Below are 26,131 nucleotides of genomic sequence, written 5' to 3'. Positions count from 1 at the left end.
CATATCAAAGTACCACTACTTAAGTGGCTTAACCAACACAAACTTATTGTCTCATAGTTTTGAAGGCTGCACGTCTGAAATCAAGGGGTCAGCAGGGCAATGCTCCTGCTGAAGGTCCTAGGGAAGGATCTATCCTAGACTTCTTTCCTGGCTTCGGATAGTTTTCTGGCTTGCGGCATCATAACTCCAATCTTCACATGACATTATTCTGTGTACATGACTATCTGCAAATTTCCCTTTTATAAGCATACCAGTCATATTGGATCGGGGCCCACCCTACTCAATTATGACCTTAACTAATTACACATACGACAACCCTACTTCCAGATTAGGTCACATTCTGAGGTACTGAGGACTAGGACTTCGACATATGAATTTTGGGGGACACAATTCAATCCATAATAGCAATGTAGAAACGCATCAGGGGAAACTGAAACTGGGTGAGAGGTATGTAAGAACTCTGTACTATCTTTTAAACTTACCTGTAGATCTAAAACTATAAAATAATTTTAAAAATTATCTTAAAAACTTATTTCTATAAAGTCAGTTGATAAAATATAACATTTTCTTAATAAGCAAAATAGATTCCCCACATCCAGCTGAACCCATAATTTCAGTAAGATTTTTTGTTTTTAACTCAAGAGGGCAACCATACGTAAAATGGTGAAAACCAAAATTGCCTTGGTTTGCAACACTACTGATTTAGTGTCTATCTTCCTCAGGCACTTTTCCATAAACTATTAGCAAAAATGGAATGCTGTACGTTATTCTGCACCTCCCATGGTTAATTCAGCAACCTGCCATGGTCATCTTTCCATGTCACTACTACAGATAAAGCTGTCTTATTTTTTTTCTATTTTTCTATGGTAAAATAAAACACACACACACAGACAACCACCCAAAGTATAATACAGAACTTAGTCAATTACTATAATGCAAAACTCTTGTAACTACTACCTAGGTCAAGAAATGGAATTTAGCTGCTGAGAGATGCTATCTGGCATGAGCACAGGAATTTCTCTGTACTTTACTGCTGGGTGTGCTATGAATGGGTATGCCATGAACCCAAGGGCCTGACCACTCCTTGCCCAGGTCATTTTCAAGGTAGCCACCGTGAAGAAGAAGGTCTTAGCTGTGAGCCACCATGAAGAAGAAGGTAATGTCTTCCTCTGAGACAGACAGCAGACTTATTTACAGCTTGCTAAAACCAGCAGGTTTCCCAAATCGCATGACAGTTGTACTGGCATGCAATATTCTGCAAATGCAGACACTCATGTGGGTCCTCTGTATCACTCCCCTGAGGCTTGAGGAGCAAGAGAAAACTTGCTCAGTGTTGCTCGTTGTACCTCTCACAAAAAATTTTTTTCTAATCCAAGATTGTCACGTCTTCTGCCAGCATCCATGAAATATTAACAAGCTAACTATTAGCTTGTATAGTACTACAGACTGAATGTTTGTGTCCCTCCAAAATTTGTATGTTGAAATCCTAACCCCCAAGGTGATGGCAGAAGAGGTAGGACCCTTGAGAGGTGATTAGGTCACATTGGCCCTCATGAATGAGATTAATGCCCTTATAAAAGAAATCCTGGAGAGCTTCCTCACCCCTTCTACCACAAGAGGACACAGAGAGAAGATGGCCAACAAGGCTGTCTATGAACCAGGAAGCTGGCCATCACCAGACACTAAATCTGCTGGCCCCTTGATCTTGAACTCCCCAGCCTCCAGAACTATGAGAAATCAATTCTGTTTTTTATAAGCTACCTACCCAGTTTACGGTATTTTGTTACAGCAGCTCAAATGGACTAAAACACGATCATCCACTGTATTCTTGGGAACTAGGAATCTAGATGTGGAGGAAAAGAGATTCAGATGTAGGATTAAAAGCGCTATGAATAATTCTAGGACACCATCTGGACATATATAATAAGAACATGTGTGCTGTCATGAAAATGATATGCACAGTATCATTTCATGCACTCCAAACACTATACCCTCAATACTGAATAGAACTGCTTTCTAAAAGGAAAAAAAGAAAATGAAAATAGAAGTTTTCTCCATATCCAGATCAAAATTAAATGACCTTTTGCTCACTAAATTAAAATGGTGTTTAAGAATTTAAAATAGGCCAGGCATGGTGGCTCACACCTATAATTCTAGCACACTGAGGGGCCAAGGCAGGAAGATCATTTGCGCCCAGGAGTTCGCGGCCAGCCTGGGCAACGTAGAAACCTCATCTCTACAAAAAATTTAAATATTAGCTGGGTTGGTGGTCCATACCTGTAGTCGTAGCTACTCGGGAGGCTAAGGCAGGAGGATCATCTGAGCCTAGGAGTTCGAGGCTACAGTGAGCTAGTATCACTACACTCCAGCCTGGGCAACACAACAAGACCTTGTCTCAAACAAAAACAAAAAAAAAGAGTTTAAAATAGATTATGGAGAAAGAAGGAAAAAAAAGTATTTCCCTGAATATTTTTGTAGTAAGAATATTTCCAAATTAGTCTACAGATACAAATGAGGCTTCACTGACAGGTTCCACTGGCTTTCATTAGCTTGACAAACCTTATATGCAGAAATGCAGAATTCTGTCCTCCCTTCTGGGTTCTATTCCCTACCTCTATCTTGGAAGTGTCACCACGAATGTCACACTATTAACACAAAATAATCCTGTCCACTTCTCATAACTCTGCCTGCAATACTGCCATCAATGGCATACTTCCATCACTCCACCATGAAATAAAAAGGATCTCTCTCTGTCTCTCTCTCTCACTCTCTCAGAAAGGCCACAGAAGAATTGCTTGGGATACATTTTCTCTACCCTTGAGGCACTCACAAAAGCAAACACTGAGACTCAGAACTATTCAACCCCCAGGCCCTGAGAGTCTTTATCTTCTTTCCAGGTGTTTTCTGCCCCATGCACCATAGTCGCCATGTGATCTGGATTCTGTCAAGTCTTCCCATTCCACCTATGTACTTAGTCTAAATATGAGTCACTGACACCGCTCCTAGTTTTTTTTCTAGGAAACTCCTCAGCCTCCATGTACAACAGCTGAATAAAATAAGTAAGGGTAGTGCTGTAGTTCAAATATTTGCCCCCTCCAAACAATGTGGCAATACTAAAAGGTGAGTCCTTTAAGAAGTGATTGGGCATGACAGTTCTGCTCACATGAGCAGATTAACCCATTCATAAATTAATGGGTTAATGGATTAATGAGTTAATGAATCAATGGGTTAGTATGGGAGTAAGACTGTGGGTTTGTAAGAGGAAAAGGGAGAACTGAGCTAGCATACTTAGCCACCTTGTCACATGATGCACTGTACCACCTTGGGACTCTACAGAGAGGACTCACCTGCAAAATGGCCCACACCAGATGCAGCACCTTGACCTTGGACTTCTCAACCTACATTAACTATAAGAAATAAGTTCCTTTTCTTTACAAATTCCTCGGTTTCAGGTATTCTGTTATAAGCAACAGAAAAAAACAGACTAACACAGTTAGGAAGGGATATGCCAGGCTTTGTATCCCCATCTCCCCTTAGGTTTAACAGAGGCACAGTTGGAACAGTTACTTAGTGCTCACTCTGTCAGAGGCTATAGAGCGTACAAAGCAAATCTATGAAGACAGATAGCCGGGACAAAAATCACACCTCATAATTACTAGCTATGACATTTGGGCATGTTACTTAGCCTCTCTGTCCCTCAATTTCTGCCCTGTTATACAGAGATAAGGCTACAATCCCTTAATTCCTAAAATTTTCTAGATTGTGAAAACAATACATACTAAATGCTTTATAAAATACCCCAAGAGGAGTCTAGGTCCTTGTAATACTTGATTACATAGTAATAAAGTGTTTTTATATTTATGCACCAAACCATAAGTGTTCACACTAGTTAGGATAAAAACTAAAAGAGCTTCAAGTACATCCAGGTCAGATTTTGCCAATGCATTTACCACAAACTAACAAAAAACTTTTGGTTTTAGGGTTTTAGAATTGCAAATAAGAGATCTGTAGTATGTACCCCAGAGGACTATCATGAGAATTAACTGAGCTAATAACATGACAAATACTTACAGTACCACCTAGAATACAGTGATATCAGATGACCTGTTATTGTTTTTATGTGCAATTTACTTGTGAGCCTCTATACGAGATATAAAAGTGAATAAAATGTATTTCCTCCTTACAATCTGGTAAACTATGGATATTTAACTTTGCAAGGGTACCATTATAATAATAGCTAACGTATAAAATGACTGTTACATGCCATGCACTATGTTAGATTTTTTTTTTTTTTTTTTGAGATGGAGTCTCACTCTGTCACCCAGGCTGGAGTACAGTGGTGCGATCTCGGCTCACTGCAAGCTCCGCCTCCTGGGCTCACGCCATTCTCCTGCCTCAGCCTCCCAAGTAGCTAGGACTACAGGTGCCCGCCACCAATGTCTGGCTAATTTTTTGTATTTTTTTAGTAGAGATGGGTTTTCACCATGTTAGCCAGGATGGTCTCGATCTCCTGACCTCGTGATCTGCCAGCCTCGGCCTCCCAAAGACTATGCTAGATTTTTTAATGCATTATTTTGATGGTTAATATTGAGTGTCAACCTGATTGGATTGAAGGATGCAAAGTATTTTTCCTGGGTGTGTCTATGCAGGTATTGCCAAAGAAGATTAACATTTCAGTCAGTGGACTGGGAGAGGTAGACCCATCCTCAGTCTGAGTGGGCATCGTCTAATCAGCTGCCAGCATGGCTAGGATAAAAGCAGGCAGAAGTTGGAAGGACTTGACTTGCTGAGTCTTCCAGCCTTCATCTTTCTCCGGTGCTAGATGCTTGCTACCCTTGAACATCAGCCTCCAAGTTCTTCAGCTTTTGAACTCTTAGACTTGTACCAGTGGTTTGCCAGTGGCTCTTGGGCCTTTGGCCACGACTGAAGGCTACACTGTCAGCTTCCCTGCTTTTGAGGTTTTAGGACTCAGGCTGATCCATCACTGGCTTCCTTGCTCCTCAATTTGCAGACGGCCTATCATGGGACTTTATCTTGCGATCATGTGAGTCAATTCTCCTTAATAAACTCCCTTTCATATATACATATGTCCTATTAGTTCTGTCCTTCTAGAGAACGCTGGTTAATACAATGATCTTATTTATCATTTAAAAGCATTCTAAAGTAGATACTATTATTATTCCCATTTTATATATATCAAAAGGGAAGCTGTAAGAGACCAAGTAATCCACCCAAGATGAAGTAGTGAACACATTATTTAACCCAGACATTCTGACTTGTAAGAACCATGGTTTTAACCATAATCTTATGCCACCTCCTACGAGGTATATGGGCCATGTCTTGACGCTACGGTTGAGAACCATGATGTACCAAGGTCAAGGAAACCTGCCATAGCAGTATTTCTCTACTTCTCTAACAATGACATTTTAAGTTACACATACAAATAATGCCCGCAAAACTTACCAAATGGTGCAGTATGGTATTAGTCCTTTTGAATGCATTAAACCTGAAACAAATGTGAAATAAAATGAGAACAGTAATGTGGGTAGTCATGCTTCAGTTTACAAATAGTATATCACCTTTTGTTTCAGCCTCTTCTAAAAGGTATTATTAGAACAAAAAGTTTTAAAAGGTTTAGCTCTCATTCACTGCTGGTGGGAACATTAAATGGTATAGCCACTTGGCACATGAATTTTATGGTAACTTTTCATAACTGCCAAAATGTGGAAGTAACCAAGATGTTCTTCAATGGCTGGAAGACAAACCAATTTCAATACAACCATATAAAATATTATTCAGCCATGAAAAAGAGAAATGAGCTATTATGCCACAAAAAAAAATTGGACGAAACTTAAATACATACATACTACTAAGCAAAAGAAGCCAATCTGAAAAGGCTACACACTCTGATTTCAACTGTATGATATTCTGAAAAGGGCAAAATTATGAAATCAGTAGAAAGATCAGTGGTTGCCAGGGGTTTGGGGGAGTGAGTGAGGGATGCAGTTGGAACACAGGAGATGTTTAGGGCAGTGAAACTTATCTGTACGATAGTGTAATGGTTGATACATATCCTTATTATTTGTCCAACTTTTCTGCTCAAATTTGCAGGTCATTTTTTCCATCAAATTAAAACTACTCTAAAAAATAAAGTCATTACTCTTAAGAAAAAACGTTTATTAAAGATGCAATACAAACAGCATTCTCAGACACTGTAGAGAGAGGTATAAATTGGTACTGCCTTTCTGGCAAACAGTTTGGAAACACAAATCCACAGCCTTTAAAATGATCACACCCTTCAATCCACTAATTCTGGAAGCATGTGCACTAGGGAAATCTCAGAAATATGACCAAAGTTTGATTGATAAATATGTTCACAATTATTTACATGATGGAAAAACTGAAAACAAAGTAAATATCTAAGAATAGAGCATTATTTTAAAGACTGTGTCTATTAATACACACAGCCATTACACAACCACTAAAAATACTAACACGGAAAAGCAGTCATGACAAATCACAAAAGGAGAGCAGGCTACAAAACAATAAACACAACATACTTCTATTTTTGCTGTTTTAAAAGTGCTTGTTGGGCTAGGAATACAAAGCCCGAGACACAGCTTGACCAAAGTGACCACTAATAATGGACATGAAAATGGTGAGGGTGGGGTCACCTGGTAAGGGGCATGAACAAACATGGAACGTTGGAAATTATCCCTATCCCGATGCTAATTACAGGACTGCAGGTATAAGTTCACTAAGCTATAAACTTCAGAACAGTGTACTCAAGTGCCTTATGTACATTATAAGAAGAAAGTAAAAGGCAACACCGGGAAGGGCATTGATTGAGAGAGGCATGAGGAGGGCCTCTGGAAAGCTTGTTTCTTGATCCAGGTGCTGGTGATTTAGGTATGTTTAGTTTGTGAAAATTCATCAAGTTGTATCATTATGCTTTGGGCTTTTTAAAAAATTTCCTAAAAGACATAGCTCTTGCCCTTGAGAAACCCACAATGTAATGACAGATGTGCACTATAGTTAGAATATACTAAGATGCATGCTTTTTGTTTAAGAAACTAAATTTCAGATCTATGGAAAGAGGTCAAAGCTAGAATCAGTAGCTACAGCAGCCTGATAAGGGCTGCGCACATGTACAGATACATATACTATCTAATGGAACTGATAAACTGACAATCTGTTAATTTTTCAAGGATACTCTGAGATTATACAAAGACCAACAGCCTGAGATTGCACAAAAAGCAGTATGACCAGTTACCACTTGTAACCACAACTTGGATGACTGGATTTATAAAAATATTTGTAATCCAACTTACCTTTCAAAATTTATATTTCTTTCTTTTTATATAACATTCAAATTGAATTATACAATAGAGAGAAACGACCTATTTGTTTAAGTCAGTCACAGTTCACATTCCTGAACTAGCATTTTTGAATTTGTCTCACCACAAGTAAAATGTTCTTATCCTAGCCCAGTGATTCCAAGACTGGTCTGTGCATTAGAATCACCTGGAGACTTGGCTGGGCACGGGGGCTCATGCCTGTAATCCCAGCACTTTGGGAGGCCAAGGCAGGCGGATCACCTGAGGTCAGGAGTTCCAGACCAGCCTGGCCAACAAGGTGAAACCCCGTCTCTACTAAAAGTACAAAAATTAGCCGGGTATAGTGGCAGGCGCCTGTAATTCCAGCTACTCAGGAGGCTGAGGCAGGAGAATAGCTTGAACCTGGGAGGCAGAGTGTAGAAAGTAAAAAGTTTCCTCTTCAAAGTTTTTCTTCTTGTTAAAGAATAAATCATAAGTGTTAGAAATAATAGTTTCTTTTACAGACTAAATTTCTTCAAGTCTCCTTGCTTTGTGCTAATAACTCCTTGTTAAGCCCTATCCTGCATAACTATTGGACATGCTCACAGGCACGTTCCAGCTCACAGCCTATGCCCCTTCCTTATTTGGAAATGTTATTGCTTCCATAAACATTTGGTAAGCAACTTCTTTGTTCATCCCTGCACAAGTTTTAGGCTATTAGCAAATTGGGTATCAGTTTAAGAGTGTGAGGTCCCGCTCCAGCCAAAGGATGCACAACACAGCAGTAAGGACAACATAAATGCATAAGGGATAAATATGTCTGCTTTTCCTTTGTCAAGTGTGCTCTCGCCATTGTTCCATCTGTGATTGAGCACCCTTCTGCAGAAAGTAAAAATGGCTTGCTGAGAAATCTTTTTGTCTCTATGCTGACTTTTCTTCACAGCACCAATTATCTAACAATTTTGGTATTTCTTTTCTTTTTTTTTTTGAGACAGAGTCTCGCTCTGTCGCCCAGGCTGGAGTGCAGTGGCCAGATCTCAGCTCACTGCAAGCTCCGCCTCCCAGGTTTACGCCATTCTCCTGCCTCAGCCTCCCGAGTAACTGGGACTACAGGTGCTCATCACCTCGCCTGGCTCGTTTTTGTTTTTTGTACTTTTTAGTAGAGACGGGGTTTCACCGTGTTAACCAGGATGGTCTCGATCTCCTGACCCCATGATCCGCCCGTCTCGGTCTCCCAAAGTGCTGGGATTACAGGCTTGAGCCACCGGGCCCAGCCCAATTTTGGTATTTCTAACACAGAGGTTGCAGTGAGCTAAGACTGTGCCACTGCACTCTAGCCTGAGCGACAAGAGTGAGACTCGGTCTCCAAAAAAAAAAAAATCACCTGGAAACAGGTGAAAATTCCAAAGCTCAGGTCACACCCAAGACCAATTAAATCAAACTCTGAAGGTGGGGCACAGGCACAGATACTTTGTTTGAAGCTCCCCTAAATGATTTCAAAGAAGGAAGCTGTCATTAAAAATCAACACTAACACTTCATAATTATGAAACTGAAGCAACAAAGCGTATCTTATTTAGGGATACTTTCTAAACAAGGTTTTCATAATTACTTTTAAAGTGTGAACTACACTACCCTAAAACACCATTTCTAAAATGTTTTCAACTTGACTCAATTTTATCTTTTTGTAAATTTTAAGTATAAAAATCCAGAATGACTTTAGATTCCTTAATGAGGCCAGTATCCAAATGTCGGATCAACAAGGTGTTGCCAGATTTGCAACTCTTATGTAATAGTTTAAGTACTAACTGCAATGTTTTAACAAGTAAACAAAGAGAACTCCAAGTCCCAGTTTCATATATAAGGCAGAATTTAACTCAAAGTTAATGTAAACCTTATCAAACAAAGCCACTGTACACAAAATTTATAGGTCACAAAAATCTCTGGACCAATTACAAAAAAATACATATATACAACCAAATTCCTTGCCAAATACTACATAATCATATTGCTTCCATTTGGTTGGTTGATTGATTTTATTTGAGATGGAGTCTTGCTGTGTCACCCAGGCTGGAGTGCAGTGGCAAAATCTCGGCTCACTGCAGGCTTTGCCTCCCAGGTTCACACCATTCTCCTGCCTCAGCCTCCCGAGTAGCTGGGACTACAGGTGCCGGCCACCATGCCCAGCTAATTTTTTGTATTTTTAGTAGAGACGGGGTTTCACCATGTTAGCCAGCATGGCCATGATCTCTTGGCCTCTTGATCCGCCCGCCTCAGCCTCCCAAAGTGCTGAAATTACAGGTGTGAGCCACTGCGCCCAGCCTGCTACTTCTAATTTCTTAATTAACTTTATCAGGCTTATTTCCTTCAGCTGATGTTAACTTGGCTTTTTTGTTTTAGAACAATTCTCAAAGTATGGTTCTTGGACAAGTACCATCAACATCCCCTGGAAACTTACTAGAAACTGAAATTCTCTGCCCCACCCCAGACCTACTGAACAAGCAACTGTGGGGCCCAGAAATCTGTGTTTAACAAACCCTCCAGGTGGTTATGATGTGTGTAGTTTAAATAAACAACTGTCTTAGATGAGAACTTTATCACTCAGGAACTTTTTGCAATTATCCAATAAAACAAACATGGCCTCATGCAATTAAACAACTACATGAAACTGCTTAAGCAGGAAGATGACATCATGAAGTAGTGCTTAGTGAAAATTATTATCCCAGAAGTAGGCAAGGTGTGAATAGAGCAGAAAATCAAGTCCAGGAGGCCAATAATTTAGGCATGGAGTGATGAAGAACAGTAGCTGTGGAAACAGAAGGGAGGGATATTATTACGAGTTATTATAGAGTAAAAACTCACTGGAAAAGAATGTCCAAAACGACTTTAAGATTTCAGACCAGGACAACTAGGAGAATATAGAAAAGACAGGGAAAGCAGCTCGCTGGTTTGCAGGATGAAATACAAATTCAATTCTGAATTTGAGTTTGTGCTGACATAAGCAGAAATATTCAACAGATGAAAGACTAGAGCTTGAAAGAAAAGTTAGAACTAAAGGTATGTCTCATGCCACATGCATGTACAATCACTGAGGCATTGGAATCTGTTTTCTGTAAGGAATAAATGAGAAGGCGACAGCTGAAAACTAACTGCCAGAAGGATGCCAACTGCAACTGTGGTATTGGTCAGTAGTGTTTTATTTCTGTATTCTATTTATTTAGTTTTAGAGACAGGGGCTCACTGTCACCCAGGCTGCAGCGCAGTGGTATGATCACGGGCTCACTGCAGCCTCAATCTCCTGGACTCAAGCCTCCTGAACAGCTAAGACTACAGGCGCACACTACCACACCTAATTTTTAAATCTTTTGTAGAGACACAGTCTATGTTGCCCAGGCCGTTCTTGAATTCATGGGCTGTGATCCTCCAGCCTCAGCTGCGCAAACTGCTGGTATTACAGGCTTGAGTCACCATGCCCAGCCGAGCAGTGTTTTAAAACTACTAACATTATCTGGATGGAACGGCAGAGATTAAAAAGAAGAAAAAGAAAACTACTAACATTTAAAAATCAAGAGATTTCACCTAAAAATGCAGTTTTTCCAGCTTTTCCAGAAAAATCAGTAGTAATGGAAACCCTGAGTCTATATATTCTATAAGGGCAACAATGCCTGCAGCTGAGAAGCTGCCTCCTCTCCAGAGCACTCTATCCAGCTCACCAGTTTCTCCACGCTACCATCTAGCCAGCATCTTTCAATGCTTCCTTCTCGGCCTCTGCATTCAGGCTCATGATTCCTAACACAGAAAACAACCTAACAGAGCATCACAGATTGAGCCTTTGATCAACTAAGAAACAACTAAGTAGAAGTAAAAAAGAGAGGCAAAGAGCAAGAACCAAAACAATAGAGTTCAGCAGAGTACAGAGCAGATGGAAAAGGCAATGAGGCCTATTAACAACCTAAAAAGTAATCTCTTCCTGTCATTTTTATTTTTAGAGACTAGGTTTTTCCATGTTGCCCAGGCTGGAGGGCAGTGGCGCAATCATAGTTCACTGTAAACTTGAACTCTGAGGCTCCAGTGATCCTCCCACCTCAGCCTCCCAAGCTGGAAGGATAGGCGTATGCCACCATACCCAGCTAGTTTTTTCTTATTTTTTGTAGAAACGGGGTCTTGCTATGTTGCTCAGAACTGTCTTGAACTCCCACGTTGACCTCTCAAAGTGCCAGCATTACAGGCATGAACCACCACACCCAGCGAAAAGCAACCTCTCTGATGAGGCTTCCTGACTCCTTCTCCCTACCTAATCTGGCTCTCATAACTGTGTCCCTTAAGACACTTATCAGAATTGGTAACTAAAAATTACTTTTATCTAATTATTTGTTTCCTATCTGCTCTCCTTTCAGACTCCAAGGAACAGTAGGAACACCAAGTAGTCCACAGTGGCTACAGGATCACAAAAAGGCCTAGAACCATGCTTCCCAGCAAGTAGAACAGAACAGTAGGTAACTGTTCATTCATGAATATACTGGAGCCGAATCTGTGAAATTCAGGCTGGTAAAACTGTATTTAGTTGCATAAGCAGAAGTGCACCTCTGTGAGCTTCTGAGAAGAATGGCAGTCACTGAAGTAAAACCTCAGCGAGATTAACTCTGGCACTCTTGTACGGAAACAATTCACACTGGGAAGAGGAAAAAGTGGTAACTTTGAGACTACTGTTGAAACTTGAATCCACAGGAAGAGGTTAACGTTTAGGAGTGTGGAAGAACTTAGGTAACTGAGAATCTAGAAGACTGATAGTGCCAAGAGAGATAAAGAATAAGGGTTATATTTATGTGCAAATTTGTTTTCCTTGTTTTTTTGTTGTTGTTGTTGTTGTTTTGAGACAGAGTCTCACTCTGTCGCCCAGGCTGGAGTGCAGTGGTGCAATCTCAGCTCACTGCAACCTCCGCCTCCCAGGTTCCAGCAATTCTCCTGCCTCAGCCTCCCAAGCAGCTGGGATTACAGGCCCCTGCCACCACGCCCAGCTAATTTTTTTTGTATTTTTAGTAGAGACGGGGGTTTCACTATGTTGCCCAGCCTGGTCTTGGACTCCTGACCTCATATGACAGGCCCGCCTCGGCCTCCCAAAGTGCTTGGATTACAGGCATGAGCCCCCACGCCTAGCCCTTAAGTGTAAATTTATATGTGAGTTGCAGCTGAGACATTAAGAGGGTTGTGACCAGCACTAGAGCTCAGAGAAAGTCAGATTAGACAAAGATTCGAGTTACGCTGAGAGATGATTTGAGAACCAAAAAAAAAAAAGTCCAAGAGCTAAACTGGCACTGGGGTAAGAGGAGAGGCGGCGGAGAGTGGCATTAGAAAAACAGGCCAGTACCAAAGAAGCCAAGGGAGGCCAGAGTTCAAGTGGGGTTGCCTAACACTGTCAACCATGGTCCAAAGCCTTTTCTCCTCTCAGAAACACTTTCCGTGGCACCGTATTCCCTTATACGCTTGAGGGTTACGCTACTGCGGACTGGACCACCTTGACCTCTGCTTTCTAAGATAATGCCCACTCCAGGGCTGAGTCTGGAAAAGGTATCTCAGATCAAAGCCCCCAAAATGGTCCTGGCCTCACCTACAGAGTCTGCATCTTGGAACGTGGGGTGGAAGAAAGCCAAGCTGAATTGTGGAAATGACAGATCCTTTCCTAAGTCAGTTAACTTTAACAAACATGTCTTTCCAGTTTGTTTCTCTATTTGCTGACAACACTGAAAAAGCGGCAGTAACGATTACATGTACTGATTTTCTTAGTATTTACTAAATCTCTCCATGAGCTCGTGCAAGGACTAATTTTAAGGTATTAAGAAAACAAGCAGAAAAGCAACTCTTAAATGTATAACAAATATTTAGTGAGAATTAGGTCTGTGGATACAGTGTTAGACATCTAGACACTTTCCCCTGAAACTATTCTTCTTAAGTCAAAGAAACACCTCCATCCCTTTTCAGGAAACCCAGAAGGCAAACTCTAAGGCTTAAAGAATCCAGTAATTTAAGTTGTCCTTATTTTAAGGAAATAAACATGCTTCTCCCTTCAAGTGGGCGCAGCTGCTACCTGACATGACAGTACAGGGCCAGACAGTGGGGCTGTTGAAGACGCATGCAGCCTAACTTCCTAAAGATGTGGCTACCAGATTTCTTAGGCTGAGCTCAAGACACAGTGAGGGGTATTTTTGAAAAGTTAAACAACGTTTGCAAACATGCTCCCCCATGCCACGTTAAATGTCCCTCAACACTAGCCTTTAAGTTCCAGATGCCTGCACTGACGCTGGAGCCATGCAAGAAAGCTGAATAAAATCACACCACGGGCAGAGAGAGGTGCAGCAAGTGGCAAAGCACCTGTGTGTGTTGGCTGCACAAAACATGCCGCACAATTCCTCTAAGCTGAATCCCTCCCTGTCCCCAAACTGCACCCAACTTTGAAGAAAGAAAAGTTGAAAAAAGAAAGAAAAGTAATTGAGGCCAAAAGAATGAAAGTCGTGTGGGGACAAGGCTGAAGTTGCAGAGCTAGAGTTGCAGAAAACGAGAGTACTGCCGCAAAGAAGATGCTAGAGGGAAAAAGGAAAGACAGGGACGGAGGCTGGGGCTTGGGGAGGGCCAAGGTTGGGGTGGGCCAAGGTTGGGATCTCACAAATGCGCCCCTGAGCTCGACTCCAAACTTCGAGGCCAGCAGTCTCCACCCCCGGCCCTTTTCCCACTTTGGCGAGCGCCGCTGAAGAGCCTGCCCTTGGCTGCTCGCTCTCTCACTCACCTCGACATGAGCCTCCACACCTCCCGCTGCCCCATCGCCAAACACTCCGAAGCTAAAGCAACGGAACGAGAATCACGCGCACCCTTCCAACGCCTCGCCTGAGCCCCGCCCACCGCTGTCCTCCCCCGCCGGGCAGAGATGACAAGTCCTCCAGAAAGCTAGAGCGACCGTTTCCGCTACGCGGCAGGGAGGGGCGGGGCCAGAACGACGCCTGGAGGAAATAGTTGAGGGCGGGGAAGGGAGATGGGACCGGTGCGGGGCGGGCCTGGAATCGGGGACGGGGCCAGGGAGAAGGCGGAGAGCGAGCTGAGGCGGAGCGGGGAGAGGGAGGATAGAGCGGACTACGGCGGATTCGCAGGAAAGGAGATTGCCCTCTAGAGGCTGTCTTAGCCCAAAGCGCAACCTGTTGTAGGCTTGACCTGCAAATTTGACCAGCAGGAAGTAATGTGAAAGACTTTTCTGGAATTTTAGTAATTTTTTATTAAAATGTAAACTTAGTATTATTTAAGAATCAAGTAGAGGAATTACACTTGATAAAGGACATCGGGGTAGTTTATTCATTCCTAACCCAATATAGCCTAATTCCTTTAACATTAGGATTGAGACATTTTCAGTTTTCTTGGGAAAAGTTATAGATCCCCCACTCTTCCTCAAAGACAGAAAAGAGTGGTCTGATTAAGAGATAATAGATATGTCTTCCCAACTAAAGTAAAAGTTACTGTTATCAGTGAAAGCCTAATTGCATTCAGAAAGTAGCTTACTCTTAAATGAAACCAACATTTAACTCAACTACTAGGATCCACTGTTAAATTGAGGAAAACGTTCCTCTGCTTCCAGATTCACCCAGATGTCTAGCAGAAGACATTTCATCGCCACTAGTAAGTACTGAAACATTTATCAGAAAGAAGAAATCCGGTGACAAATTTCAGAGAGGACACATGAAAGGAGTTATTCTTAGTACCTTGATACCTAAAGAGATACACTGTTGAGACTTTGATCAAAAATTACGTTGCTAACCTAGGTCGAATGTAATAACCAAATGCCCACTGAGAAGAGGACAGACAACAGACATCACAGAAGGAACTCCTTACCTGCAATTTGGTTTTTAACTGGCTACAGGACATCACCATCTGACATCACCATCATGCCTCATTCACTGAGGACAGAAATGAACCAGTCATCTGACCTAGCATGGTTTACTGGAAAAAGTATGGACTTTCCTGTTAGACAGACTGAGATTCAAACCTTCCTTGCCGCCCTAGCTTCATGTGTGTGAAACCTGAGTCTCAGAAGCCCTCATCGTTAGAAGGGCCCTGTGCTTGTTTTAATGTTGTGCTATTAATAATTTTTGAACAAGGAACCACAAATTTTCATTTTACACTAGGCCTGCAAATTACATAATCAGTCCTATCCCTAGCACACTAATAGTTTAATGACCGTGAGCAAATTATATAGCTTTTCAGAACCTCCATTTTCTCATCTGAAAATGGATGTGCTGATGATTAAAGACTAGAGGTGTTTGTGAAGATCCATTGAAATACAGAAGGAAATATGTGCATAAATTACTTAGGACCTCGTAGGTATCAAGACTTGTCAGTTATGCCACACCTTCCACCAAGCTGTCCTTCCTATTCCTAAATTCTCTATTTCTTCTAATGATGCTATCGTCTTCTGGCCTCCAGCTCTAGAAATCTTAGTCCTTTAAAAAAAATTATCTTAATATTCTATTCTGAAGCTTTTCAAACATATAGCAAAATTATAAAAATTTAAAGCAAACACCTATGTGCTCACCACGTAGATTCTACCTAGATTTACATTTTATCTTGCTTTATTCCTTATCCCAAATACCTTATTTTTAAATGCTTTTCAAAGTTAATTACAGGCATCGTTTTACTTCTCCCAAAATATGGCATGTGTCTTCTTATCTAGAGTTAAATATTTGTTTACATATTTTCCCTTTTGACACAAAATTTACATACAATGAAATGCACAAATCTTAAGTGTACATTCACTGAGTTTGACAAACGTAAACACTTGTGTAACCAAAATTCCTGAGATATAAACCATTATCATCACCCCAAAAAGTTTCCTCTCACGATTTTCCAGACATTCTCTGCCTATCACTGCCTTCCCCACCCAACCCCCACCCCAGAAGCAACCACTGTTCTGTCTCGAGAACCACTGTTGTTTGTTTTCAGACAGGGTCTCACTCTACATCCAGGCTAGAGTACACTGCCACAGTCATAGCTGACAGCAGCTTCAACCTCCCTGGGCTCAAGCAATCCTCCCACCTCAGTCTCCTGAGTAGATGGGACTACAGGCACATGCCACCACACCCAGCTAGTTTTTTTGTTTTTTGTTTTTTTTTTGCAAGATAGGGTCTTGCCATGTTGCCCAGGCTGGCCTCCAACTCCTGAGCTCAAGAGATCTCCCCGCCTCGATCTCCCAAAGTGCTAGGATTACAGGTGTTAAATACTGCACCCAGTCTGATTTTTTCTACCATCAATTAGTTTTGCATTTTCTAAAAATTCATATAAAATGGAATCATACAGTGTGCACTTTTTGTGTATAGCATTTTTCACTTAGCAAAATGTCCATATTGTGTGTGTCATGTGTATCAGTAATTTGCTCCATTTTATTACTAAATAGTATTTTATTATATGAATACACCATAGTTTACTGATCTATGCTCCTCCTAATAGGTTCTTGGGCTGTTGCCAGTTTGGAGCTGTTATGAATAAAGCTGCTGTAAACATTCTTGTGTAAATCTTTTGTAGACATATGTTTCCTTTTCTCTTGAGTATATTTATCTGTAAGTAGAATGTCTTGTTTATAGGGTATGTCAATGTTTGGTTTTATATGAAACAGCCAGACCCTTTTGTATCATTTTGGACAAGAATTCTGGTGGCATACAATCCACAGAATGAGGAATTATGTTTACAAATGATATATTTGATAAAAGGCTATCCATAATATGTAAAGAACTATCACAATTTAAATAACCAAATTTTAAAATGGACAACATTTGAATATACTATACAGCTCTCCAAAAAAGATGTATGAATGATCAATAATCATATGAAAAGATGCTCAACATTATTAGCCATCTGGGAAATGCACATCAAAACCACAATGACTTCACACCCACTGTCATTTTTTAAAAAACAAGGGTTAGTGAGGAGAATTTGGAATCCTCAGACACCACTGGTGAGAATGTACAATGGTACGGCTATCTTGGAAAAATATCTGGCAGTTCCTCAAATGGCTAACCAGAGTGACCATATGACCCAACAATTCCATACCTAGGTATATACCCAAAATAAATGAAAACATAGTCCTCACAAAACTTGTACATAATGTTTATGGCAGCATAACTGCCAAGAAGCAGAAATAACCCAAATGTCCATCAACTGATAAATAGGTAAAAACAAAAGTTATATATCTGTACAATGAGTATTATTTGGCAAGAAACAGAAATGAAGTATCGATACATGGTACAACATGAGTAACCATGGAAAACACTGTGCTACCAGTCATAATAGACCACATATTATATGATGCCATTTATATGAGTGTCTAGAATAAGCAAATTTGTACAGATAGAAAGTAGACTCAGGTTGCCTAAGGCTGGAGAGGAGGTGGGAGAATTGGAGAGTGACAGCTAAGGGGTACAGGGTTTTCTGGTAGAGTAATGAAAGTATTCTAAAATGGATAGTGGTGATGGTTGGTTGAATCATATACTTTATATGGGTGAATTGTGTGGTATGTAAATTACATCTTAATTTTTAAATAAAGAATTCTGGTTGCTCCATATTCTCAGTCACATTTTGTGTTTATTAATCTTTTTAATTTTAGTCATGCTGGTGCGTGTGTGGTATTATCTCCTTGTGATTTTAATTTTCATTTTGCTGGTGTCTAACCATGTTGAGCACTTTTTCGTATGCTTATATCTTCTTTTAATTTTCTTGCCCATTTTTAAATTGGGTGTTTTTTTTGCTGTTGTTTTGTTTTTTGTTTAGACAAAGTTTCGCTCTTGTTGCCCAGGCTGCAGTGTAATAGCGCGATCTTGGCTCACTGCAACCTCCACTTCTGGCTAATTTTGTATTTTTAGTAGAGACGGGGTTTCTCCCTGTTGGTCAGGCTAGTCTCAACCTCCTGATCTCAGGTGATCCACCTGCCTTGGCCTCCCAAAGTGCTGGGATTATAGGCATGAGCCACTGTACCCGGCCTAATTGGGTTATCTTTTTATTTGTGTTTGATATTGTCTTTTTAAATTATTGTTCAATTATCTATTTCTGTTACAAATTACTCCTAAAATTTAGCAGCTTAAAGATACTAATATGTATTGTTTCTCAGAGATTCCGAGGCTCAGGAATCAGGGAGAGACTTAGCCAGGTGGTTCTGGCTCAGAGTCTCTCGTGAGACTGCAAAGCATTGGCTGGGATTGCAGTCATCTGAATGCTCAGCTTCCAAACTCATGTTGTTGTTGTCAGGTTACAGGTCCTGCCACATGGGCCTCTCCATGGGGCTGCTCACAGTGTAGCAGCTGGCTTCCTCTGGAGAGAAAAAGCCCAGAGAAAGAGCCACAAAGACAGAAGCCACGGTATCTTGTAACCATCACTGCTGTTTATTTTATTGGTCACGTGGACCAACCCCAGTAAAGTATAGAAGATTTTACAAGAGTTCGAATACTCGGATGCAAGGATCCTTTCAGACTGTTTGGAGCCTGGCTATCATACTTGATTTTATTTTTTCTTTCCTCATTGCCAATCAGTCATCAAGCCATGCCAGTTATTTCTTTGAAAGATCTCTCAGATTTGTTCTATCCTCTCAACACCTCCACTGCTACCATTCTAGTACCTACCTGTAACTCATTCCAGATCTAACTTCTCTCTTGTCCCTCAACCATCACACCCTTCAATTCATTCTGCATTTTACTGAAAATAAATTTTCCTAAGATACAACTTTTGATGTATTATTCAGCTGCTAAATAATCTCACAATTGTCTATAGCTATGTTGTCCAAAACTAGACACAGCTGACTACTGTGCACTTAAAATGTGGCTAGTATAACTGAGGAACTGAATTTTTAAAAATTTACATTTAAAAACTAAAGCAGTGTTAAAATTTTTATATTGATTACGTGTTAAAGTATTTTGGATGTATTGGGTTAGAAAAAATATATTATTTAAATTAACTTTACCCGTGTCTTTTTACCTTTTCAACGGGGCTACTAGAAAATATTAAATTATGGCTGGGGGCGGTGGCTCATGCCTGTAATCCCAGCACTTTGAGAGGCTGAAGCAGGTGGATCACCTGAGGTCCGGAATTCAAGACCAACCTGGCCAACATGGTGAAACCCCGTCTCTACTAAAAACACAAAAATTAGCCGGGCATGGTGGCACACGCCTGTAATCCCAGCCACAGGCTGTTCCTCCCAGGGCTGAGGCAGGAGAATCGCTTGAACCCAGGAGGCGAAGGTTGCAGTGGCCGAGATTACACCATTGCACTCCAGCCTGGGCCACAAGAGCAAAACTTCGTCTCAAAAAAAAAAAGTTAAATTACATATGCAGCACACATTGTATCTGTATTAAACAACAGTAGTCTAGAACATTCCCTTCAAACTGACCGGCTTTTAAGGCATCAGAAACGAGGCTTCACCTTAGCTACCCAACCTTATTTACCATTTACCTGCTCTTCTTCCTGTCACAGGCATCTCTCCTGGATGCCTCTGAGTATATAATGTTGATGTTCTGCCACTGCTCCTCAGTCCATGCAATTCCTTATACCGGGAAAGCCATTCTTCTTTTATCCTCCTCTAAAATTTGTTCATCCTAAAGGCTCAAGTCTTATCTGTCTGCAGTAGTATTTTACTGTAACCTCTACTGAGCTCTCCTACCTGAATTTCAATTATACTTCTAATTCATAGTTCATTACTTCTCTCTCTCTCTCTCTCTCTTTTGAGATGAAGTCTCACTATGTTGCCCATGCTGGACTCCGATTCCTGAGCTCAATGTTCCTTCCACTTTAGCCTTCCCAGTAGCTGTTACTACAGGCACACACACTGCACCTGGCTTATGACTTACTTCTTACACAATTTTTTGTCTTAATTGAATGCTAATTTTCTCTCTCAAATTGTACATTCCTTGAGGATATGAACTGTATCTTATATTTTGTCTGAATCGTTCAAAAACCTAGTGCTGGGACATGGTAAGAGGGCTTACAAATTTGATATACTAATTATGAAGGAAATTTGTGTACAAATAATTTTGTTGGCCGGGCGCGGTGGCTCAAGCCTGTAATCCCAGCACTTTGGGAGGCCGAGACGGGCGAATCACGAGGTCAGGAGATCGAGACCATCCTGGCTAACATGGTGAAACCCCGTCTCTACTAAAAAATACAAAAAACTAGCCGGGTGAGGTGGCGGGCGCCTGTAGTCCCAGCTACTCGGGAGGCTGAGGCAGGAGAATGGTGTGAACCCGGGAGGCACAGCTTGCAGTGAGCTGAGATCTGGCCACTGCACTCCAGCCTGGACAACAGAGCAAGACTCCGTCTCAAAAAAAAAAAAAAAAAACAAATAACTTTGTTATCTTCTAACCAGTAGAAACCTGGCATTAATGTGGAAAAAATAAGGTTGTAAAATTTATTTGTCAGAATGCAAGTGCTCCTTGATATAAGTACCCATAACATGTGAAAGATTATCCAGGAGCCAGCACAAAGGCTGAAGGATAGAAAAGTGACTCCCTCCTACTTTCCTTTGTTGGAAATCAATGATTGGCAATCAATGAAGGCTCTGGAAAACCTTACAAAAAGTCATTTTTGTTGGACTGAGGCTCCTCAGCACACCCAGCCCTGTCCCATACCTCTCTACCTGAAGCTCTACCACCAATGAAGGATGTCTGAGAATGCCAGGAATGAAATGCAAGATGCTTATTTTGATTGTCCCAATAGTCCACTCCTGGAAGGACCTCTGAGATCCTGCCTTTTCCTAACTCTAATGGGCTGTGTTACCTAGTCAACTCTACTCTGCCTCCTCGTTCGTGGGGTGAGTAGGAAATCTCAAGACTCAGCCCTCTACCCCTTTCACGCCTCTTGGAAATGTGCTAAAACCCACTCGTTTTCCTTCCTTTGCATTTGTGATTTTTCCAAAAATTTACAAAATGGTCTTTTGAGTGAAGAGTGTATTTGACACCAACGTTCCTTGCCAAGCCAGAGCAAGGTTCTCTGACCCACAGTGAGCTCACTAGTCGCCACCCCAAGGATGTAAGCATGGAAGTCTCAGAGTTACCCCTTTGGCCAAGGCCAACTGTGGGATGCACGGATGTATGGAATGTAGACCACCTGCAAGAAGTCCCTGGTGTCATCCCAAACAAAGAGACCTGGGTCATACAACTAAAGGCCAAGAAGTAGGGCATTGTCCAACTACTATAGACAAGAACTAGGGAAAATAGAGCTTGATTCACTGACTCCAGACAGCAATGTTCATTTCAATTTATCAATCACAAAAAAGGTAGTATGGGATACTGTGAGGGCTGTAACCCAATAGCACTTAAGGGATTTACCATTCCCTCCTTTTCACTATGGGCATGAATGAGTATCCTTATGGATCCCAGGGTTTTGGAGGTATCAGCAGTTAAGTAATGAATTCCTCTGGATCCTTTCCCTTCTTTTTTGCTTCATATCCAAAGCAAGTTAAATCAGCCCTGTTGTGAGGCTAGTATTCATTAGATAAACATCAGTATGGCTATGTGATTGTTAAGACATTGAAATACTTCCAAAATGATTGGTAAATAGCCGCTGCTCACTGACAGTGAGCATTTCCTTGGGCTCAAAGGATCCCCAAGAGGGTACTGATGAAGAAACCACCTGGCGCCTGCCAGGTGACTGGCCATAGCTGACTACACTTGACTCCATCCCATGTGTTCACAGTGGGTCCAGATCCTTTTGGAGATGGCACTCCTTGCGATAGTGCTTGCACACCAGAAGGGACGCATGTTGTCCATCAGGCTCTTCCTTCCAAGGCTGAGACTACCTGCTGCAGGCTGGCACACACAGACTTACCCCCAGAGCAGTTTAATGTACCACAGCTCTTCAACATTTTGAATATTACTCTTACCTTTTTGTATGCTTGTGCTAATAATTTTGTGCAACCCAAAGAACAGGACTGGACCACATGCATTATGGTGGCATTAATGAAAGGATCACATAGGTTAAACTGGGAACTGAAAGTCTTTGGAAGGGGAGCCACATCTGGGGCCGTTTCTTGTCAATCTCCCTCTCTCGTTGGCCGGGTGGAACCTCATGCAAACTTGTGGAATGTCTGCTTCTATTTGGTGCTTTGTCTAATCATGGAGGGGCCATTATGATCCAGGTTATGTGTTAGTGTTAGGCTCTGAAGCTTACATGGAGCCCTGGAAGCACACAGTAGGGCCACCTGTTATAGTGTTGGAATCAGAGAAAGCTTCCCAGGAAAGGTTTTAGATAGAGAAATTCTGCACAGATGAAGCATAATAGGTGACTCCAGCATTTTGACAGTGACACAACAGAGGTAGGGAAGAATCAGGTCTCTAGGGACTATGAAGCCTCTTTAAGGGTATTTAAGCGGAAAGATGACATAATCGGATTTGACTTCTATCAGTATCACTTTGAAGCAGGGTCAGTGTACCGGAGGAAACTGATCTCCCTATATGTTTTCTGTACCTTCATACTAACTTGACTTGCAAGAGATTTTGATTTGCCTTGGCTTGTCTGATTCCAACTCTAGCTCACAACATCATCTCATAATATTGCTTTTAAATAGTTATTTTTTACATTTCTATTTTGTTTTTATCACACTTGCTAATTGATTAAGCTGTTTCTCATTTTCTGAACTCAGCAGAGCAATCTGATTAGCCTAGTGTAACTTTTTTGAGCTGTGCATAGGCCAACTTGGATCAAGAGGTCATGGAGTTTAATCATCCATTTGCATACTGGGAATGTTCATGGGTTCCAAGATTATGTGGGTCTGGCAGGCAATTATGGCTTATTTCTCAGATCATCAACCAGTATCCATGCTGATCAGGATAGGAGCATTTATAAAATTGGGAAAATTTTAAATAAAGATAGTTCTGTTAGACCAAGAAACGTATGTATATATGTGCAGAAACATTTTAGAGAACTGCACACCCAAAATGTTAACAGTGGTTATCCTTGGGTGGTGGTGAAAATACGAGTGACTCACTTCTTCTCTATAATTATTTACATTTTCTATTATGTCACTTGAGACTAGGTAGTTGTTTTGTAACAAAAATAAAAGTGGTTTTTAAGGAAATCAGGGAGCATTACACATATCTGCCACATTTTTCCTTATGGCTAATTCCCAAAATACCTTTTGGACAATTTTTGTCTTTACTGCATGCACTTGATTTCTAGGGAGTTGCCACTAGATGGTGAATATACTACATCGAACGAGGTCGAAAGGCTTCCATTTTTTCAATAAGCTAATCCCTCCAAATGCAATTTCTTAGAAAAAAAAGTCTTAATACTTTTTTCAACTTTGAGATATGGCATACCAAATTATGTCTCTAATAATTAAAATGAAAATACATACATAACACATTCACAACATAACACTGACATAAAGACTTTGTACTGTATTTTCCAAGAACACAAGCCTTGGTGCACAGAAATAGTACAATGTCCATTTGTAGTTTTAACATAATTTACTTATTTCTAATATGAATGTCAAATTATCTTTATTATTTTAAAATATTCATTTTATGTAGATATAGTCTTGACCTCACTTTAAAATAAATATTTAAATTTAGCATTAAAACATTCCCAAATGAGCAAATTGATCTGTCCTGCTAAATTTGATAAGTTGGTTTATAAATTCTCTGATGTTCTATGAAACTAGTATCACCCCAATACCAAAATCAGGCAAGAACACAACAAAAAAATAAAACTACAGGCCAACATCGCTGTTGAACATAGATGCCAAACTCCTCAACAAAAATACTAGCAAACCCAACTGAACAGCACATAAAAAAGATAATTCATCATGATCAAGTGGACTTTATTCCAGGGATGCAAGGATGATTCAGCATTCTCAAATCAATAAATGTGATTAACCACATCAACAGAATTAAAAACAAAAACCATTTGATCATCTCAATAGATGCAGAAAAAGCATTTGATATAAACCAACATCCCTTTATGATAAAAACTCTCAACAAACTAGATACCTCAAAATAATAAAAGCTGTATATGACAAACCCACAGCCAACTGATACTCATACTGGAAAAGTAGAAAAGTAGAAAGCATTCCCCCTAAGAACTAGAACAAGACAGGGAAGTCCACTCTCACCACCGCTATTCAACATAGTACTGAAATAACTAGTTAGAGCTATCAGGCAAGAGAAATAAATAAAGGGCATCCAAACAAATTATCTTTGTTCATTGATGACATAATCTTATACCTAGAAAATCCCAAAGACTCCTCCAAAAGACTCATAGACTTGATCAACAACTTCAGTAAAGTTTTAGGATATAAAATCAATGTACAAAAATCAGTATCATTTTTATACACCAAATATTTTCAAGCTGAGAACTAAAGCAAAAACACAATCCCATTTATAATAGCCACAGAAAAAAATACAATACTGGAGTATATTTAACTAACGAGGTGAAAGATCTCTACAAGGAAAATTACAAAACACTGTTGAAAGAAATTATACATAACACAAACAGACAAAAAAAAATCTCATGCTCATGGATTGAAAGAATCAATGTCCTTAAAATAACCTGCCCAAAGCCATCTGCAGATTCAACACAATACCTATCAAATTACCAATGTAATTCTTCACAGAATTAGAAAAAAACTGTCCTAAAGTTGACATGGAACCAAAAAAGAGCCCAAATAACCAAAACGACCCTAAGCAACAAAAACAAAGCCAAAGACATGGCATTACATTGCTTCAAATTATGCAAGAAGGCTATAGTAGCTAAAGCAGCATGGTACTGGTACAAAAAACACACATAGATTAATGGAACAGAATACAGAACTCCAAAATAAAGCCATATACCTACAACCAACTGATCTTTGACAAAGTTGACAAAAAGAAACCATGGGGAAAGGGCACCCTATTCATTAAATGGTGCTAGGAAAATTATCTAGTCATATGAGGAAGAATGAAACTGGACCCTTTTCTCTCACCATATACAAAAATTAACACAAGCTGATTAAAGACCTAAATGTAAGACCTGAAACTATAAAAGTCCCAGAAGAAAACCTAAGAAATACTCTTTTGGACATTGGCCTAGGCAAATAATTTATGACTAACACCCCAAAGGCAAATGCAATGAAAACAAAAATAGACAAATGGGACTTAAACTAAAAAGCTTCTGCACAGCGAAAGAAATAATCAGCAGAATAAACTGACAGCCTACAATATTACCTAAATAATGAGGCACCTTATATTACAGAAGGACATTATTTAACAAATTAAAAGACAGTATAATCACCATATCAGAGATCTATTTCTTATCTCCTCTTGCCCTTTCAGTCTCTTGTAGAAACTATTTGCAAATTATGCCTCTGACAAAGTGCTAACATCCAGAATCTACAAGGAACTCAACTCAACAAGAAAAAAACAAAAAAATCCCATTAAAAAGTGGGCAGTTCAGGAGTTTGAGGCTACACTGAGCTATGATTATACCACGGCACTGTACACTAGGCAACATAGCAGGGCAATCTCTTGCCAAAAAAAATAACAACAACAAAAAAAAGGTTAGTAAAGGACATGAACAGACATTTCTCAAAAAAAGACAAACAGGAAGCCAACAAACATACGAAAAATGCTCAACATCACTAATTTTCAGAGATACACAAATTAAAACTACAATGAGATATCATCTTACTCCAGTAAGAATAGCTATTATTAAAAAAATTATAAGGCCAGGTGCAGTGGCTCACGCCTGTAATCCCAGCACTTTGGGAGACCAAGGCAGGTGGATCACAAGGTCAGGTGATCGAGACCATCCTGGCTAACGCAGTGAA

The 26,131-nt window shown here is 40.4% G+C and overlaps 1 protein-coding gene across 2 annotated transcripts in view; it reads right to left on the bottom strand.

Annotated features, from left to right (window-relative positions):
- Nucleotides 1-14,235, bottom strand: part of HIBCH (3-hydroxyisobutyryl-CoA hydrolase) — a 119,601-nt gene extending 105,366 nt beyond the window's left edge. For both annotated transcript variants that reach the window (XM_011936451.1, XM_011936452.1), the window contains exons 1-2: nucleotides 14,096-14,235; nucleotides 5,464-5,506 (exon numbers count right to left, since the gene is read on the bottom strand). In XM_011936451.1, coding sequence (XP_011791841.1) covers nucleotides 5,464-5,506; nucleotides 14,096-14,130 — 78 coding nt within the window. In that variant the 5' untranslated portion in view covers nucleotides 14,131-14,235. The remainder of the gene's footprint in view (nucleotides 1-5,463; nucleotides 5,507-14,095) is intronic.
- Nucleotides 14,236-26,131: the final 11,896 nt, after the last annotated feature.

This window comes from Colobus angolensis, unplaced genomic scaffold (assembly GCF_000951035.1).
Source record: "Colobus angolensis palliatus isolate OR3802 unplaced genomic scaffold, Cang.pa_1.0 Scaffold153, whole genome shotgun sequence".
Classification (NCBI taxonomy): Eukaryota; Metazoa; Chordata; class Mammalia; order Primates; family Cercopithecidae; genus Colobus; species Colobus angolensis.
Note: the sequence above shows the minus strand (reverse complement) of the source record. Positions and strands in the feature narration are given on the sequence as shown.